Source organism: Vicia villosa, linkage group LG3 (assembly GCF_029867415.1).
Source record: "Vicia villosa cultivar HV-30 ecotype Madison, WI linkage group LG3, Vvil1.0, whole genome shotgun sequence".
In the NCBI taxonomy this organism is placed as follows: Eukaryota; Viridiplantae; Streptophyta; class Magnoliopsida; order Fabales; family Fabaceae; genus Vicia; species Vicia villosa.
Window position 1 is genome coordinate 46,726,310 of NC_081182.1, and position 20,774 is coordinate 46,747,083.

Here is a 20,774-nt window from a genome sequence, read left to right on the forward strand (position 1 = left end):
ATGATGAACAATTATTTTATATATATTAGTAGTAGTTTTTAAATTAAAATTGTTTTATTGACAAGGAGAGGCTTGAAATTTACCCATGATTTTTCAATAGCAACCTAGAAAAAACCATTTTAATTTTGTATATTAGATAGATAAACAGACACATTATCACAGTGCCACGTATGATGACAGGTAACATATTTATCCGCAGATAACCAAAGGTGTGGAGTGGTCTAAATTCTGAATTTTCCAAAATTAGAAGCAAAGCAAAAAAATGGCAAACATTTCAATTCCACTCCCACGAACCGGTTTGTTGTCCACACGCAACTGCTCAACCAAACGCCCATCCTTCGCCACTTCAGCTCCACCTTTCAGAATTACTTGCTCTGGTATGTCTGACTCTCTTTCAACTCTTTCTCTTGTTTTCTTGTTATCTAAAATCCAGCTATGATACTGAAATTTGTTTGTTCTGTTGTAGTTGTAAGAGAAGGTGACTTAGATGGATCTGAAAATAAAGCAAGGTTATTTAGTTTTAATACAATCAAGGGCGTTGCTTGTGGTATTCTTGCAGCTTACACTGTTACTTCTGCTTCATTTCCCGTTATTGCTGCTACTCAGGTTCAAATTTAACTTTAATGTTACTAGCACTCATAACTAACTAAAATAGTCTATGGACTTATCATAAGATGTTTCATTAGCTTTTACAAATGTTGGGTTCCGAACTAGAGATGATCAGTAAAATGGTGAGGTAATCAGGTAATGCGTGGAATTGTGCCTCAGGTGGAGAGGGCTTACCTGCAAGGTTAACACTTCAATGCCCAAGTCACTGAGAGAGTGAGAAGTAATCTGAGTGAGAATGAATTAGAATACCTAGACGGACTTTCTCTGGGAGCAGTTAAAACCGTCCTGCGAGGAGTGTGGCGTGCAGTGTGGTCAACCGTCAGATTGATATGGACGGTGGATGAGACCTCAGGGCGGCGTTATCTTCCCTAGGCAAGAATGGGAAAACGCGTGTTCATCGAGTTCGTTTTCTTGGTTTTGCCTCTTGGCCTTTTGTCTTGGACCTTGTGAGTGGCCAAGAACAACAAACAATTTCACAAGTGCTAGATAAACTCAAATATGTCACACAAAAGTTGTTAACTTATTTTTTTAAAATCCTTTTGTCTTAGTGTCCATACTGAACAAGAAAACTTAACAGATGAATGCTTTTCAAACACAAATTCAATGAGACCTCTTGATTTGGCTGCTTTCCGAATCTGTACCAAATAACTTACATTTGCATGATAGTGCTGAACTTATTGGTGTCTTTTTTAGCAAGGAAATAAGAAACAGATTTCACTCTCAAAATTATCCACTAAGGTTGGAAGAGATCAGATCGTATCTTTGTCGATGTATATTTTGATTCTCTCCTGTTAACATAATGTCAAGTATCAATGCATCCGGTATCAGAGTTGATTGAGAGAATTTTTCTTGGTTAACAACTTAACTTACCATCTATAGGAAGGAAATCTTGTGGTTTGAGTAGATGAAATGTGCAATTTATTCAGTTTCAGTGATGCATCATGTCAGCTATAAATGTTATTTTAAGTTAAATTTTATGAAAGCCCAAATGTGATTCACACTTTTCTTGCAGAGGTTGCCCCCGTTGTCAACTGAGCCCAATCGCTGCGAGCGGGCATTTGTTGGCAACACAATTGGTCAGGCAAATGGTGTGTATGACAAACCATTAGATCTTCGAAAATGTGACTTTACAAATGAAAAATCCAACCTAAAGGGGAAGACACTGTCTGCAGCACTAATGTCTGATGCCAAGTTCGATGGCGCTGACATGACAGAAGTTATAATGTCGAAAGCTTATGCTGTCGGGGGCAGCTTCAAAGGTAGCAACATTTTTACTAGCACAGAATCCACTAAAATGCTTTTTTTAGCTTTCATAGATGACCAAACACATGGAACATCTACTAAGCTTTGATATTGTTCATTTTCCGCAACTTTTGCTCGGCTTAGAGATGTTCCTGACTCGATTATGATCTTTTACAGGTGTGGACTTCTCAAACGCAGTATTGGACCGAGTTAATTTCGGGAAAGCTGATCTCCAAGGAGCTGTATTTAGGAACACGGTTTTGTCGGGGTCGACCTTTGACGAAGCTAAACTAGAAGGTGCTGTTTTTGAGGATACTATCATTGGTTACATTGATCTCCAGAAGATATGCAGAAATACGAGTATCGGCGAGGAAGGAAGAGCCGAGCTAGGATGTCGATGATGATTAAGAAATGTTTTCATTCATGTCTTTTTTTTTCTTTCTTTCTTGTAAGCTGCTATAACATGAATCCATGATATAGGAGAGTAAATTGGTGAGGAGAAATAGTACATGTTTGCTGCTACATTACATCCAAAAGTAAATCCAATTGTTTTCTTTTTCTTTGTAATGTATTATTTCATTTGAAATGCAGTAACTTATAAATTGAAAACATTACTAATGGTATGAGTAATTACTTGCACTTGTTTTTAACATGTCTTCACGGTTCTTTCAAATCTGTTAATATTTCAATTTCTGTCACAAGCCCTGGAGTGGAATGTGAATTCTATATTTATTTTCTGAAAAGTTTGATCCAGCATCAACAAGGCGCATCTGGTGTAGTGGTATCATAGTACCCTCCCACGGTACTGACCAGGGTTCGATTCCCTGGATGCGCATCAATTTTTAATTTTTTAAAGATTTTTCATTATATAGAAGTGGTTTTAAACAAACTCTGAAAAAATTATATGGTTAATGATTTAAAATATACTTGGTTAACCCAACTCATAACATCTGATTGTATACAATTATTATCAAATAAACTTAATTAATCACATCTAAATCGTGTTAATACTAAAATGAAAGAAGACTTTTAGTCCATTAGCTTAATTCATAGTTTCACTTTGTTTCTTTAATTAATAAACTTTAATGTTTAGTCTTTTAAATAAAATTCCTTTAGTCAAGTTAGTTTAACTTTTAACTTTAAATATTTAAAATAAAACAGTATTATTGAATGTCCACTATAAAAAGTTTAATTTTTTTTATTTATTTGATCTTATTAACAATATCAAATAATTTGGACAATAAAAGCCTATTAAATTTAACAATGAATTACCAATACGGCAATACCTAATATTTTTCACTGTTTTTTATTGTCTTCCCTTTTCCGCTTCTTCATCTATATCATCCACGTTGAACACATTTATATCAAAATATAGAAAAAGATTAAATAAACCTAAAAATTTTAAATCATATTTTTTCTAACAATTAAACTCAAAAAAAAAAAAAATTTAAAACACAAATTCAACTAAACTCATGAAATCCAAATTTGAAAATTTGGCTTAATTAGTATCAAAGTTCCTAAACTTATTTTAAGATCGACTTTGATTACTTATCCAATAAACATTATGTTTTAATCTCTTAAAAACTATTTTGTTAGTTAAATTGGTCATTTCTATTAATTTTTAACTTTAAATATGTTAAGTGAGACATATTGTTGAATATTCACTTAAACTTTATTTTTTTTGTTTAATTATTCAAATCCATGTAACTTAATGTTATTATTCAAATCTACTAATTTTTTGTTTAATTATTTAAATCCATGTAATTTAATGTTATTATTTATTTTATTAATAATATAAAATATTCTTTTTAAATAAAACAAAATTAAATTAAAAAATAATCATTTTTATCCTCTTCAACAAATTCAATATCCCAAAAAAACACAAAATTCTAAAACTCAAATTGAAACCTTCATGATCTTCAACAAACTCAATTGAAATTGAAAGCTAAAACCCAAATTTAAAACTCAAAGCCCTAAAAAATCAATCATCCTAGACAATTTCTTATTGCACCCTTATACTTTTTCTCATGTCTTGTGCGAAATTTTTAAAATGCTTTCTATTTTCAGAGATATATCTCCGAATTCGTTTTATCTAAAGGTTAATTCAGAGATGTATGTGTGAAAGGAATTATAGGGTATGTTTGCAGATACATCTCCAAATGAACTGTTTATTTTAATTCAAAAAGGTATTTCGAAGATGCATCTCCAAGCTAGGTGAGCGTATTTAAACGTGCGTCATAATCTCCCTCTTTCCTCCTTCTTCATTTCCAAAAACGTAACATTTTGTCTCTCCCTTCCTCTACCCATTTTCAGTCCACACTCAATCTCAAATTTTTGAGCAACTTCACATCCTTTGCTTGTATCTTGTCATTCCCAACTCTCTTTAACAACTGCATTCAACAATTTACACTTCACCAACATATTTTTTGAGTAAGTTTCTCATTTAGCTTATTTTGATTTTTGATTAATATATTAATTTAAATATGTTAGTTTTAATGCATTAGATGACATAAGCATTTGAAATAGATTATGTGTAGGACCTGTTTATATGATTTGGATGAGTTTTGGATGGTTGGAGAAATGGCAGAAATGTTGCTGCCATGGCAATGAAAAAAACAAAGTTTTTTTAGGAAATGTATCTCTGAAATGTGTTCTTTTTGGTGTTTGAAGAGACATCTCTGAATTCTTTCCTTCCTCATACACTAACATTGTTTGTTATGATTTTTTCCAAGGATAATGGCTAAAAAAATGAAAGGATGAGACTCGGCCGCCCCATCCTAACCGCGTCTGCTCGCTGCGAGAGGGTTTGTTAGCATGAGCAGGCTAGAGCCATCCCTATGCCTCACGACAGGGAAGCGTTAACCTTTAGGAGTCGACTATCACAAAAGTCACCATCCCAAAGTTATACATGCCATGAGGAAGATGCCCTAACTGCACAGTAGACCCTAATTGCGGAGGAGGCCCCACTTGCAGACCATTTTCTAGGTGGACCCACGGACATTTCATTACTGATATACTTTAGAGATCATGTGACTCCGTATATCTGAGATGAAGAGGTATATTTCTCAATGATTCTATTTTTTATATTTTAACAAAATTCAAATCGACTGAGACTATTATATTTTATTTTCAACAAGGAGCTCTGGTGCACGGAATTGAATCTTGATTCCAGTTTTTGCTGTCATGTAATGATTTGAGATGCTCTTGGGTATTGTTTCGTGTCTATGAGTGATTATTAGTAGCGCTTAATTAAATTTAACATGATTTAAATGATGAATTATGTTGTGTGGTGCAAATGATGAATATTATGGTGATATTTGTTGTGATAAAATGTGCCGATATGTTTATCTATCATGATTATGTTGCTGGTATTATTGGTGTTATGCACGGTCAGAGAGGGGCCATATGTCCATGTGTTTAAGTGCATGTTGTTAAGTCATGCATTCATGGTGTACGAACTTCTGTTCAGTTTTGATGTGCTCCGGTCCTATGGTGGAGATCGAAAGTGAGTGTCTGGTTCCGGTGGGAATCAGTGAAGCGTTACCTATGGATGGTAACGATTTTGGTGTGCTCTGGTTCCAAAGAGGGAATCAGTAGCGAGATGAATCGAAAGTGTTCATATCGGCATCACATTCATGATGACTCAGTTGTTGAGTACATTGCATTAGCGTTGCATTTGTGAATGATCATTTGGTGATGTATTGTTTGGATGAAAATACTTGCTATGTTGATATTGTTATGATTGTCGTGTGTACTTGTTATTATGTGATATTCTATCTTTGCTTGTTTACAATGCTAAACTATGAAAGTATATTCTCACCTCATTTGCTTTAATGTTGTCCACCAATGACATCTTGCAAATAACCAGGATTAGAAGTTGTTGTTGTAAGTAAAAGATAGCTCTTGGAGTTATTTTCACTTGTTTATTGCTTTCTTAGTGTTTTAGTGCTTTGATTATATAACATCGAGAATGGGACGTTTTTATTATGTTTGAAGGAATTTGTTTCATTGAAGTTTAATATTGTTTATGTTGAATTGTTTTGAAGTTGCTATGAGTTGGATGTTACAACTCCATTTGAATCATTTTATGAAAGTTAAGCCTCTATAAGACTAAAGTTGAAGTTGTTATGTTTTATTACTGAAGTTCACATTATTCCGCTGTAATGAGCCTAAGATATGACGAGTGTGTGATGACAGGTGTTGTATGTTATTTACTTTTTTCGCTGCATATTTTCTAAAAGTCGATGTTTTATTGAAGGGTTGTCGATGGTGACACCTTGAATTACCGAGTAATCCTTTATATATAAATTTCGATGTTTAAGATGTCACATTAGTGGCATCATAGCAGGTCGATCCATCCGACCAAATTTTCGTAATGTGCGAACATTGTGGATCCAAGTGAGGAGTTTTATGATTTCAGTGTTGACATTCCAAGAGTTAACTAACTTAACTCTTATAATATCTTCCAAATTGGAGAAGGAAAACTCCAAAAATCTTTTGCCTAAAGATGTTACCCCCTTTTTCCAATGGAGATCCAAACATCATTTAGCTTGGCACACAAGTTAACAACCGCTAATGGCGTTAAACCCTTTGGCCAAATGATTCTTCCATGTAGGTTATCTTTGCGGGCTTCAAGAGCAAGTTGGTATTCTTCCTCAGTAATAGAGATTATGATGCGACCCACCCTCGACACATGGAGCCAAAAGCCGACTCAACATAATGTTACATACATTATTCAAAGCGTATGTAAACATTTTGTTATCAGAAGGGGGTTTTGTGACCACGTTGCTAGTCGTCACTATAACTACGTATGTTTTGAAAAGATAATTTAGAATTATTGGTCCATGATGAAAATAAACGAAGAAGAAGATGAAATAATAGGCCAATAATATTTTTCATGATCCTCCATCTCTAGGGCTCGAGATATTTTTAAATGTATACCTTTTATATTTTTATAATATATATTTAAATATTTATAGGTTTATTGTCTTTCTAATTAATGGTTTTATTATTATTTTTTTTAAGGTTTTTTTAATATGTATTTCAAGGGCACAAGGTTAACAACATACCTTTTTTTTTTTTAAAGCAAGAAACAAGTTAACATACCCTTAAATTTATATTATATAAAATGTATGTTAATTCATTATTAAAAATATATTATGAGAAAAGGGGTGATACACTGACAGTGTAAAATAGTTTTACACTGTCAACCAATCACAATCATGTATCCAATTTCATCACACTTTTATCTTTAAAAAATTTTAATGACATGACAAATTTTTTGTTTTCTATTGGATGACAGTGTAAAACTGTTTTACACTGTCAGTGCATATCCATTAAACCCATATATTATTATTAATAAATTATCATATATTCTAGTATAAGTTTTTTTTGTTTTTTTTTTAAAATTATTGTTTAAATATTGATTTTTTTACGTTATAATTTTTAGAAATGCAGATAATTGGGACGGATATACTATAAGTTGGTGGATATTTGAAGAATAATAAATGATGAACCGAAACAAACTTTCCGTGACATCACCGCTGATCAACAATAAATCTCGTAAATCAATGAACCCATCCTTCCACGTGTTGATGGCGTTTCTCTAGAACCCACACCAGATAACTACCTCAGGCGCCAACACCACACCAATTCTGTCTTGCATCACTTCTTCCCTCACCTTGATCGAAATTTCCATTCACAATCTTCTCTTCTTTCCAACCCTTTAGTCTTCAACTCTCCAATTAACAACACAAACAGGGTTTTACTCACACAATTTCCTTAAAACCTAACTAATTTCTCAATCCTAATATTTTTCTAGGGTTTCACAACCATGGGTGAGTGGCATGATTGGCAATCTCTTCTTCAATCCATTTTCCTCGGTCTCATTTTCTCTTACTTCCTCGCTAAGCTCATATCCATCGTCGTTTCATTCAACAACGAAAACCTAACAATCACCCGCAACACCAACCCTACCACCACCGCTGATGATGCTTCCAAACACGACGACATCGTTTCCGATACGGGACACCGTATCGAAGCTGAACGTGAGTCGGTTATGGCCGAACAAGGTAGCGTCAGAAACGAAAGCGTTGACGGTGGCGATGATGACTATGATGATGACGATTGGGAAGGTGTCGAGAGTACTGAATTGGATGAAGCTTTCAGCGCCGCTACTGCTTTTGTTGCCGCCGCCGCTGCCGATCGGTTATCTCAGAAGGTTTCTAATGATATTCAGCTTCAGCTTTATGGACTGTATAAAATTGCAACCGAAGGTCCGTGTAGCACGCCTCAGCCTTCTCCCCTCAAAATGACGGCTCGTTCCAAATGGTATGGATTCTTCTTTCTTATATTCTTGTAGCACTTGCTTTCTCTGAAACTGTTCTGTGTGAGTGTGAATCTTGTAGACGACAAAACAAATGAAAAGTTTTAACAGTAAGCGACACAACTTAAGGAAAGTATTGATAACATATATTTGGAATCTTTTGTTTGTGCTGGTTTATGAGTTTTAGTAACAATGTTTTTTTCTGGCTATGTTCAAATACCAAACTCAAATGTGGGATCCACTGTTTTTGAGCTTATTTTAGATGTAATTATGTTATTAACTTCAATTTGGGATCCACTGTTACTGGCAATTTGATGTATCCATTTTTTCCTTTCTGGTCAAATATTGTCATTTGAGTTTTAAAAACCGTTAACATACATGTTTTTGCGATTTCGGTCGGTACAAGTGTCGCGACACTGATTGTGGTCGTCGCGGTGTGAATTATCCATAATTTATTCTTTAATATAGAAAACGGTGATACCGGTATCGGTATCGGCATCTGCCAAAACTGTTTTGTCGCGGCCGTTTTCGCGGCTGCGGACCGTTTTTTAAAACCCTGATTGTCATCTTGCTGCACCCTATAGAACGAATTATTATTTTGTTAACTGTTTTGGTTAGATGCTAATATCTCTCCAACCCTTTGTAGGCAAGCGTGGCAGAAATTGGGTGCTATGCCACCTGAAGATGCAATGCAGAAGTACATTGACATTGTGTCCGAGCTATATCCTACTTGGCTTGATGGTGCACCTTTGGTGAGCTAATGAACTGGTTCTTGTGTTCTAAATCGATGAATCACGGTTTTTTCATTAGATTTGAAATGAAAGTAGTATGTTTACTACTTACATTGGTCCTAATCCTTGTTGTGTCTGTAACAGAGAAGCAGAACTGGCGATAGTGGGGGCCCTAGTTCAGACGCTCGGGGACCAATGGGACCAGTATTCAGCTCTTTTGTTTATGAAGAAGAATGCAGCACTGACTCGTAAGATTTTGTAAAACTCAAACTATATCTGTTTTTGTGCATATATCTACGGTAGAAGATGGCTACACATTACCAATTTGCTATTAAATGTAATTGCCTTGATGTTTTCTCAATGTTTTTCCCGTGATTAGAATATCTACTGTAGATGGTCGTGAGATACTAATTTGTTATGAATTAAATGTAATTGCCTGGATGTTTTCTCTATGTTTTACCAGTAATTAGAATATCTACTGTAGATGGCCACGAGTTACTAATTTGTTATGAATTAGATGCAATTGCCTTGGTGTTTTCTCAATGTTTTTCTAGTAATTAGAATGGAGGGATGTTTTGAAGTGGTAATGCTAATAGTTTGATTCTTTAACCTCTTGTGGTACTTAAAAAGGTTTACGAATCTATCTGGAGCAGATTCTCGCTCCATGTACAAAGGCTCCTCTGCCCTTTTTTTGGTACTTAGAAGGTCTATGAATCTCTGGAGTGAGACTAATTCTCGCTCCATTTACAGAGGCTAATCTCCCCCTTCTTTAATCTTGTCTTTACTCGCAATATTTACTCTGAAGGCTCTGATGTGAGCCTCTGTAGTTTCTCTCTTATTTTGGGTCGTTATATATTATACTTTTATCATCTATAATTTATTACTATTTAAAAAAAAGAAGACTGTATTAGAGTAACATGAACACACATTTTGCTGCTTTTCGTGAGACAACTTGGTTCATGTTTGCTGCTTCGTTATCTTTTCTTCAACTAAAAGTGTTGTTTTCAGTTTTTTACCTTGACTCAGATTTAGTTGTTTCCTCTGATTTTGTCTTGTTATATCCTAGGCTTGGGATACACGCAAAGTGATGACAGGCCTTGTCGATTTTAAACATTACAAATCAAATCCTTATTTTAACAAAGCAAGGATAGTATTGTTTTCTGGTTCCATGGATTAAGACAACCTTTTTTAATTTGATTGATTCAATATTTTTTTTATGTAGTTGTGTGACTAATTTTCATCTTAGTGTTTGTATTCGTTTCTTGTATTGTCAACTCTTAAGTTTCCAAGTTTTTCATGTTAGTGGGTAAAGTAGGACGTTCTAAATTGTTGATGAGAACATTATACTAAGTTTACATGCATAACAAATTATGGATATGTTAAAATATCAACTTTGGTCAGACTTTATTATTTTACCCTTTGAACCAAGAGATCACTTTGGAGATGCCAAAAATGCTTGAGGAAACTAATACACATACTCTCATTAATCTATTTCGTTGCCGTGTCTTTTGTCCTCCTTTTGCATTGCCTTTTTTTTAACACTAACCATGAATCTTCACCCATACGTATGATTCTTCTTCAAAAGGCTACAGTTTCTTGGGAAAATAAAATATTGGTAGATATTTATGTTCATTGTCTTCCTATACAGGAAAATGGATGCCATTCACGGATTTGCTAGAGAGGGAGATGTGACTAACCTACTCAAGTGTGTTGAAAATGGCGTTTCAGTGAATTTGAAGGGTGAGTTATTTAGATATTTTCTTTTCCTAGTGTGTACATTATTCTCCCGTGTGCTGCAGGTTGCCAATAGTTTTTTTTTAATATTCTGTCTTTTGGCTTTAAAATAGAAAAAGTCCCTCATTAACAGCTTTTATTCAGTACATCACCGACTTCAGTATGACATCATAAACTGGAGTTTTAGTGGCATTGCATGACAAACCCTAACACAAGCATATGCATGCTCCAGTGTCTTAGTATTGTTTAACAACTATGTTAGGTGCCATGTCTTTCTCAAAAAGCCTCATTAACTGGCTTAAATGCCTATTTAAAGATAGAAAGTTGATTGATAATTGAATTGGCATTTTATTTAAACAGCCAAGAATATATAAATATATTAACGCAAAACACCTCTAATCCGGCTCATGACATGCACCAAAAAGAGAACGAAAAAATGACAATAAGTCTTGTGGTCCACCAAGGCACTTTGACGGATTGATCCATCAAAGATTTTAAGTTATAGTCAAAGTCCTTTTCCTTTCATTTATCTACCTTATAAAAAATTAGCTGAAGTGAAGAATCTGTTTTGCTACGCATCAACTTTCCATTTTAGCTTTTCACTCCCACTTGATCTCTCGTGCACCTTTGTACTTAGGGAGGAGCACACCCCTGATTCACTATCTTTTAAAAATGGAAAATTTTGATTTATAGTAAGTAGCTAATCAGACCAAATATTTCACGTCTTCAACGAAATCAAATGGTTGATTTTGTTAGAAAATATTTATAAGTTAAATTTATGATTGAAGTTAACTTTATAGTGAAAAGTTGAATTGCTAACGTGCCGTGAGATAATGAATCTTGTAGTCGGAGATCTCTCTTCTAATTTGGAAATTGGAAGTTCTTTATCATTTTTTGCATGTAGATATCTTAAAATTTGGATTGTAGTTAAAAGTGTTTCTTTCTTGATGACCGTTGAAGTCCTATAAATATCCTGTGCATTCTTATTGTGATTGATTTTTCTGTCTCATGTTACATAGGTTTATCAAATAATTATTTTCTTTAAAATATCATTATTGCTTTTCCTTTTCTTTAACAACATGCATCTTGTCAAATGTACTCAGACAGTGAAGGCCGGACACCATTACACTGGGCTGTGGATCGTGGCCACCTTGACGTGACAGAGCTACTGCTCGGTAGGAATGCCGATGTAAATGCCAAGGTATTCATGTACTTATGCAGCCCTTCACTAGCTTTTTCTTATCTTCTATTGGCTTCACTGTAACTCGTTAGTATGAAAACAGGATGGAACCATAATTGGATTTTGATTATTCCTCACTTGATAAGTTGGATATGATTTTCTGCATATTTTAACTATTGACACTATGTCAAACTCAGATTTGCTGCTATCTGATTTTATGATTTCTATTTTGAAGGATAATGATGGACAAACTCCACTGCACTATGCAGTAACATGCGAGAGAGAAGCCATAGCTGAATATTTAGTGAAACATAGCGCAGACATCAATTCAAAAGACAACGATGGCAGTTCTTCGCGTGACATCTGTAGTTCCAAGTGGCCGTTTATGCAGCATGAGGGAGAAGCAAAATGATTGTTTGCTTTGTATGTTACTTACTGCTTTTGACTAGTACATCCTTGCCCAAATCCATTCAGGATGTATGTGTCCATATAACTCAATTTTTTTTGCCCTTACTCTTGGTGTGTACACCCTTTTCACCGTAGTTTACGCCTATGCCATCGCTTAGGTAATGGTTAAATGAAGTATATTATGTTTTGCACTTTTGCTGTTACTACAATTGATTTCCAAAGGGCAAGTAGTGGAGGTAGTTTTAACGAGAGGTTATCATGCTAAGTTAAGGGTAAAAATGGAATCAATCTAAATTTGTTCTATTTGCTTTTCATTTATTAGAGATGGGTAAAAATGATGAATTAATAAGATTTATTAATAACATATACTTTTTAATTTAGTGGGTCATATTAACATTTGTGTCTATCTATAAATCTTGTAGTAAATAAATGCGATCCATCTACCCCGCCAAACCGTACCAACAAACAATCATACCTTATCTCAACTAAGCGGGGCAACTACTTGAATTAATTTTTGTTCCAATGATATATTTAGGATCATATTTTAATCTATTTTTTTTTCAATAACTTTTTTTTATAGTCTTTATTTTTTTTTTATTGTTTGACTTCTCTTTATTTGACTTAAGGCCTGTTTGTTTCAGCTTTAAAAAATATTTTTTTTTGTATTTTTGAAAATAGATTTTTGAAAATTGTTTTTTAAAATATTACAAGTTTTTTTATATTCGTTTTTTTAAATGAAACACTAATTTTGACATCCTATAACATAAATATACATTATTGAAGATCAACACTTAGTTAAAATCGTTACTTTTTTAAAAAGTTGTAATTCAAAAATGATTTTTATGAAAATCTATTTGAAATAATTAAGTGATTTTTTGAAATTTTGATATCCAATTTTTTTTCTCATAAATAGATGAAATATCTAAAATCACATTTTAAAAATTATTCAAATAAAATTTTTATTTGATAAAACTGTTTACACAAAATTATGTAACACTGTAAAAATTATTTTTAAAAAAATCCAAAACAAACGGATCCATATTCTCTTTACTACAACATTAATATTTATGAGTTTTTTTTTCCTGCATGTTTAAATCAATTAACTATTATAGTTGCTATCCAAATAATATAGTATTTTCATTTCTAATTTTATTTTGTTTAGTCATACTACATATCCAACTATTCAATATAATATCTTCATCTCTGTTCCGCTTATTTTATTTCCATGTTGATTCTTAACTATCCAAGTATGACATCGTATTCTTAACTATTCAAGTATGACATCGTAGATTTTACCGTAGTTTGATAAAAAAATTCTTCAGTTTTAGCGGCACCTTTGTGTCACTTAAAATTTATGAGGCGCTTTTCCATTTCAATCATCCAATTTGAATTTGATGACTTACATTCCTTTCTATTTCATTAGTTTGTATTACAAACTCAAGATATTTAAAATGTGTGACTTGAGGGATGATATAATATTTAATTTTCACCTCTAAGTTAGAAATACTTCTTTTGTAATTTTATTTATTCTGTCTTATTTCTGCTTAGACGTAAATTATGTGTTTCTAAAGTTGGTCTTTAAGTGTTCAACCTCATTTAAATTCCCATTCGACTTTTCAAGTAGGACTATATTATCTGTAAAAAGTATGCACTTTATTGTTAGCTTTTGGATGTATTTCGTAAGTACATTCAAAGTTTAAATTCAGAGTTGTCTTAATCTTTCGCTTTTTCATCCATCTACTTAATTTTTTGTAGACATACAATTGATCTTCTTCCTAACCATAGTGTCCAATATTCCATAGATTTTTCTAGTAAGTGTGCATATATTTTATGATTCAAAATAAATTCTAATTTCATGAACTAACTTCTATATCAACACTCGTTCACAAAAATGTGAGAATCCTTGCTTATTTTTCATTGTATCCAGGCGACGATGTAATGATCCTTACTTTTTTGACAATGTACTCGAGTCATACAACACATTACTTACGAGAAACGATCTAGCGTTCACATTATTTTGTGCTTGATCCATGTTATAAAAATTTAACAAAATTTTATATTGACTATCGATTGTCTAACACAACTCTCTCCTTTTATTTGAGCATGAGATCGACTATATATAATAAAGGTAACATAAGCATAATTATCTATCCAACTAAAATATACACATTCTCATTAAAAAGACATGACTACACAACTTTCTCATTAAATTTCACAAGTAAATACAATAGGAAAAAAAGCTTAAACTACACATTCTTAAATAAAATGATAAATTTAAATAATTTCTCATTCTACTCTTATATATTCCCTACGAGAAATTTTCAAAATGCCCCTTTTTTTGGAGATGCATCTGTGAACACACCAAAAATTATTTTTTTCCTCAATAAAATTTGGATATGCACAACTCGGAACATCATTTTTTTAAATAAAAAAATAGTTCGGAGATGCATCTCTGAATTAAATGGGCATATTTAAAGTTCGTGTCAAAACCCTTCCCTTTTCTCATTCTTCATTTTTAGAGAATACACTTTCTCTCTACCTCAATATACCTATTCCAAGTTTCCACTCAAGATCAAGTTTTGAAGCTACATTTACTTGTTTCTTATTATTCCAAACTCTTCCTACCTACTGCATTCAACATCAGAGCACTTTAATCCCTTACCAACACATTTTTGAGTAATTTTCTTATTTACCTTATTTTGATTTTTGATTTATGTATTAGTCAAATAGATTAGTTTTAATGCATTACATAGCTCAAATAAGTTAGTGTTCGTGTTTGGAGACTCTGTTTATATGATCATGTTGAGTTTGGTTGAGTTTGAATGAGCTAGAACAGTTACAGAAGCACTTATGCCTTTGAAATAGACAAAGCTTTTTTTCTTTCAAATATGCATTTTCCAACTGGGTTGTTTCAGATGTTCAGAGATGCATATCCGAACTTTTTCTTGTGTCATAATTTATTATGTTTTTTTTCCAAGATATGACAAAAAATCAAGGAAACTAAGGAAGGATGAGACTCGGGCGACCCACCCTAACTGCCTCAGCTCGTCGTGAGAGGGCTAGTCAACACCAGTATGCTACAGTCGTCTCTTCTTTGCCAAAATATACTCCAAAATTCAGGGCTTGCAGGTCTTTAGGCATCCGGGTACACCGACATCATTAGGGGCATGCATACTGCATTTGCTGAGAGATGGCATAATGAGACATTGTATTTCCACCTTCCCATTGGTGAGATGACTATTACACTAGAAGATGTAACGTGCCTCCTACACCTTTCCATCAAAGGAAGGTTTCTTGATCATTATAAGATTAGTAGTACTGAGACTATCGATATGATGATGACTTTTTTGGGAGCTGAATATGATGATGCATTTGAGCAGTGTGGAAGCACCAGTGGTGCACACATGCCAAGTTTTCTTAATTGGAGGAATTGTTTGAAAAAAACTTGGAGACATCGAACACTCGGGCGCCGATGATTTCTAGGTTGACTACTATAAAGAGTGCCTTGAGGTGCTACTTCCTGTTCTTGGTTGGCACGCCCATGTTTGTAGACAAAAGTGCTACATACGTGGATGTGACCTACCTAAAATATTTCATCGACTTGGAGTCCATTCGCAAATGGAATTGGGGGGCAGCGTGCTTAGTTATCCTGTACCACAACATGAACGAAGATTGCAAATGGACCACAAGGCAGATGATGGGTTCATGCGCCCTACTTACGGTAATTTTCAAATCCCACTATTACGTTACAAACTAGTTTTTTCTTAATACACTTATTACTAATACTTTTTTTCTTATTGATTTTTAGGATGGATCTTTGCTCACTATCACCGCATCCACAGGTTTGTACGTGACTCGACGTATACTCATGAGCGGCCATATGTTTGCCGGGTTGTCCCTAGCAAAAGGAATGACCACACTTAGCATGACAACATAAATGAAGGACATACGGTTCTCACCGGGACAAAGTTCCATTCGACCCTATTTCCTTATACTCTGGATGGTTGGCATATGGGACCAACATCATGTGCATGTTTCTTCCTGAGCGGTGTATGTGGTAGTTTAGGTACGCGCAGATCATTCTCAGGCCAACCTTTCAAGATGCTTCTAACATCACTGTCCGCATATATCTGGATGACATTCTGGCGGATTTTTAGAATCATATGGTTCCGATGGAGTATCAGACTCATGAGGCCACATCTCAGTAGAGCTATGTTGGGGGTTACATGACATGGTTCTAAAAAGTGTCACATCCTTACATGACACATGACGCTCCTGGACGTCCACCTAGGTCTGCTCATGAGGAGCTCATAGAAGATCAACATGCATTGGATGACCATGTCGTTGATGTGTTATCACGTTGTCAAAATATTATGTGGCTTACACGTTAGAGCATCGAGTCCGAAGTGTTTGCGGGAGATGGAGATGAAGTGATCGCCCTAGCAGAATCCATTCTTTCAGAGACATAAATTATCGTGGCTTACCGTAGGCAGAGGAGGAACCAGGGTGTTAGGATTAAAAATACACGGTAGAGTATTTTGTTTAATTTGAACCGACTTTGAGAACAATGGTTGTACTAATATATTCGATTTCTATAATATTTGATTTTATTAAGGCTTTACGTGGTTGTATAATATTCGTTTTTATTATTCATTGAAACAAATAGCGGTATTTTTAATCAAATTGAAATTAGTTCGGATTGAAAACACCACAATACTTGAAAATTGGTTTTGAAAAATATTAAATAAACAAAAATTCGGAGATGCATCTCCGAACCATTTTCCTTAAGGACAACAGGTGACTTCAGAGAGACATCTCCGAATTTACCCTTGAATTTATTCAGAGACGCGTCTGAACTAAAATTTTCCAAAAAATGATATTTAGTGCGTTCGAGATGCATCTCCAAATTCACCCATTGGCATTTTCAAAATTTCAAAAGTGCATTCCATTAAACAAGGGTGTGATGAGAAATAACCTAAATTTAGGAAAGACAGGAATCTATCAACAACAAGTGATCTAAGGTAACACGCCACCCGACATTGTATAACTTTATAACTAACGAAGGCAAAATATAGAATTTGATTTTGGTTCTTCTTTGTTACAGATTTTTCTTTCTCTATTTTAAGTATCAATTTATTGCAATTTTAATTATTTTTTAAATATTTATAATAAATAAAAGATAAAATAAGAAAGAAAAAGAAAAATATTTAACCTTATTTTTTATATATATAGTACATAGTTACATTACATCTGTACCTTTTATCTGTACTTGATTTCTTTGCTTTAAGTTGTGATGGAGAATGTTCAAATTGACAAATTGGTTTTATTTCAATTATTATGAACGAAGCACACCACACCACAAAGGCACAAATCAATCATGATAGCTTATGATTTATTTATTGATTCATTAAATTCATACGCGGGCCCATCGTCCAGGCAAAAGCCACCGACTTTACGCGCTGTACACAGCACACCATAAAGTCTAATTAATTAATTTGAAAATGAAAAGTATTAACACTAAATTTTATTAATTCTAATATTTTAAAATGAAATAAATTAAATATTTTGTAATTCATTTAATAATAATATTATTTAAACATTGTTCTAATTTTATTTACACAGTATCTTTATTGTCAAGGAATACGATTTTATAAAACACTTCTGAAAATATTTCTATGAATTAGAAAGTAATTTATTAAGACTAAACTTTATTATGATAAACAAAAACATACTAGTAAAGTGTAAACCTTAGTTGTTGTTGTTAAGGATGAGAATAGAGCATACCAACTAATAGGAACTTATAAGAGTTTATGATCTAACTTATATAAATTCATGTTAAATCAGATATTTTGAAGTAAAAAAATATTAGGTTTTTTATAAATTTATTTAATTAAAAAAGTTATGCTACAAAGCATTTAAAAAATATTTTAAATTTGTTAAATCGGTCTATTTAAATAAACATAAATAAATTTATTATTATTATTATTATTATTATTATATTAAGTGCTTTGAATTAAAATACAAAAATAAAGCATAGTTGTCTTAACGATATTATAAAAATAAGTTGAAAAAATCTTAGGAAAAATATTATAATTTGGTGTTATAAGTTGTTTCTATATATTCTCTCAAACAAATAATATCACAAAATTTATACTAATAGGTAAATTTGAACGAGTCAATGAAAACAAACAATTATACTCGCTTATTTTTTTAATTTGTTAGTCTATTTAACATTAGTTGAATTGCTTACTTATAAATATACAAACTGAAATTCTGGTGTGACAGATCCAGATGTCGAGACATCCGGTATGTCAAGGAAGACTACAACAAGATACAGACATAAAATTATGCAGTACTGAAACATAAAGAACGCAAATAATTATTTACCCAGTTTGGAGCAACCTCTCCTACAACTGGGGGCATACCAAGCCATGAACAAGATCCACTATTAGCAGTATTAATTCGAAGCTAAACTCCCTGTCTACAACTTCTCACATAATCCCTACCCAATGCAATCTCTATCTTAGAAGATCCATCTAAGACACGAGGAACCCACCTCAATTCCCTAATCTTTCACCTGTACTAATTAACCTTTCAAAAGACATACTTCCATAACAATACCTAGCCAAGCCTCCTTGACTAAGAACACTAACTTTGAGTTGCTTAAAAGCTTCCTCCAAGAACAATACACCTTTTGCCTACGGGCTTCAAGGTGAACACCATGTCTCTTGCTTAAAAGCTTCGAGACCTACACGACGACCTTCCCACAACCCGGGAGGTTCACCTAACCTAGCCATAATGATTACATCTTTTCAATACACAGCTGACTTATCAAACCTAGGTTACAATGCTTTTATTTATAACCTATTCCCAACTGGATTTGGGCTTCTAATCGCAACTTACTTTCTGTTACATACGTAGTTACTTCTGCTACAAGCAAGGTCTTCAACCTTTAGCTTCCTAAAATATCTCCATATTTAGAAACTAAATATTCTTCATATTCTTCGAATATTCTGCCATGATTCTTATGATTGATTCTTCGAATATTCTTATTGATTCTTCAGACCTGTTTCGTAAATCACACCTTGATTGATTGGTTGCATTATATCCCTGAATATTCTACAATACTCTGTAGTAATTAAATCACATAGATTTAACTAAAACTCTTCACTTCAGCTTAGGTATGATGTCGTGACATTCCATGTGACATGTTATTCCAGATGTTTCATTACTTCAACATAACATGTTCTTGGCATTCCAGTGAAACTTTTTTTGTACATGTTCTTTTTATATATTACATTATTGACATTATTATTTGTTTTACAAAAATTAAGCCAACTCACAAAATAGAGAACCAACACAAATAAAATAGATTTTTAAGTAGACTAAAAGGCCAATCAGGCCTTTGAAAATGCCAGACTCGGATCTAAAAATAAGTCTATGATAGACTACATATCAGACTTAGGTTTTGAACATTTTAATAGGCTCAGGAAAGGCGATGGACATGTAGACCTTTGCCAGAGGACCATATACAAAATCCATATTAACCATCAAATTCAATCTAACAATTTTCTGGATTCTGCGTCAGATTAATTGGGAGCAATTTTAATGGTCATTTTATATAAGCCTGTTAATGTGCCATGACATATACTTTTCATAACAACCATGCATAACATATGTCTAGAATAATTTAATACATAGCCAAAAGATGATACTTAAATTATACAATACGCCTAAACGTAGGTAAAAGAACAAAAGTCTACAACGGAAGCATCAAGAAACATCTATCATGTCCATCCTTACTCCGCTTTGCTTTTTCCCTTATCCCGAGAAGAAGCACCTGCAAAAATAAAAATAGGAATGGAGTGAGATACTAATCTCAGTGGGTTTCCCTATCTTAGGGTCCACTCGACTTTACAAGGTTCTAAATCATAATTCTAATAAGGATTCTCTTCATCCGATTCTGAAGTACCTTTACATCAACATTGCGAAGGAATCTTATTTTAATCTCTTATGGTAAGTAACTCGTATGGACTATAGAGAACCATGGAATCGACACTGAATCGCCACTACGATTCAACTCCTCCAATGTCGTAGGGCCCGAGTCATACAATGACATTCATCCGTAAGGGAGGCGACAAAGGAAAGGTAGTGATCCACATCTTTGGGAGTTCATCCCCAAAGAATAGCTCCTGCACTACAAATCACGATCCATTCCCGAGACTCACGCTTGAGAAATAACCTGCAATATATGTGGCAAGGAGCATCCTTGGAATTTCCTTCGCAAGAAATAGCTAGCATATATGTAACATGCCTCATTCTCGGATCAACTAGGATTATTGAGCAATTAATATCCTCTTGTCCGTTCTCTAACCCCTCGTCTGATACTTACTATACCGTTAGTTTTAGGAATTAGGAAGTAGCCGCCATGGGGAAAAGGGAAAAGTGGCCAGCTTTATTTCATTACTCTTACTTATGCATCTAAGGTTCACTCACCAAGTTTCATCTTTTATTAATTAAGATATATAGACATACACATGGATTT

General features: G+C 33.6%; 2 protein-coding genes and 1 non-coding gene across 3 annotated transcripts; all 3 read left to right on the forward strand.

Moving 5' to 3' along the window:
- The first annotated feature begins 205 nt into the window (after positions 1-205).
- On the forward strand, positions 206-2,501 carry LOC131655621 (thylakoid lumenal 17.4 kDa protein, chloroplastic). Its single transcript, XM_058925457.1, has 4 exons — positions 206-377; positions 467-606; positions 1,622-1,868; positions 2,029-2,501. The coding sequence occupies exons 1-4, from the start codon at positions 263-265 to the stop codon at positions 2,250-2,252; spliced, it is 726 nt and encodes a 241-aa protein (XP_058781440.1). The 5' UTR covers positions 206-262; the 3' UTR covers positions 2,253-2,501.
- A 114-nt stretch (positions 2,502-2,615) lies between these two features.
- Positions 2,616-2,686, forward strand: TRNAG-CCC (transfer RNA glycine (anticodon CCC)). The gene has a single exon. It is a non-coding gene; the product is annotated as a tRNA-Gly (tRNA).
- Positions 2,687-7,378: 4,692 nt separating this feature from the next.
- On the forward strand, positions 7,379-12,423 carry LOC131661281 (acyl-CoA-binding domain-containing protein 1). The gene is made up of 6 exons (XM_058930756.1): positions 7,379-8,181; positions 8,823-8,928; positions 9,052-9,155; positions 10,556-10,647; positions 11,745-11,842; positions 12,057-12,423. Exons 1-6 carry the CDS (start codon positions 7,685-7,687, stop codon positions 12,231-12,233), a joined length of 1,074 nt encoding a protein of 357 aa, XP_058786739.1. The 5' UTR covers positions 7,379-7,684; the 3' UTR covers positions 12,234-12,423.
- Positions 12,424-20,774: the final 8,351 nt, after the last annotated feature.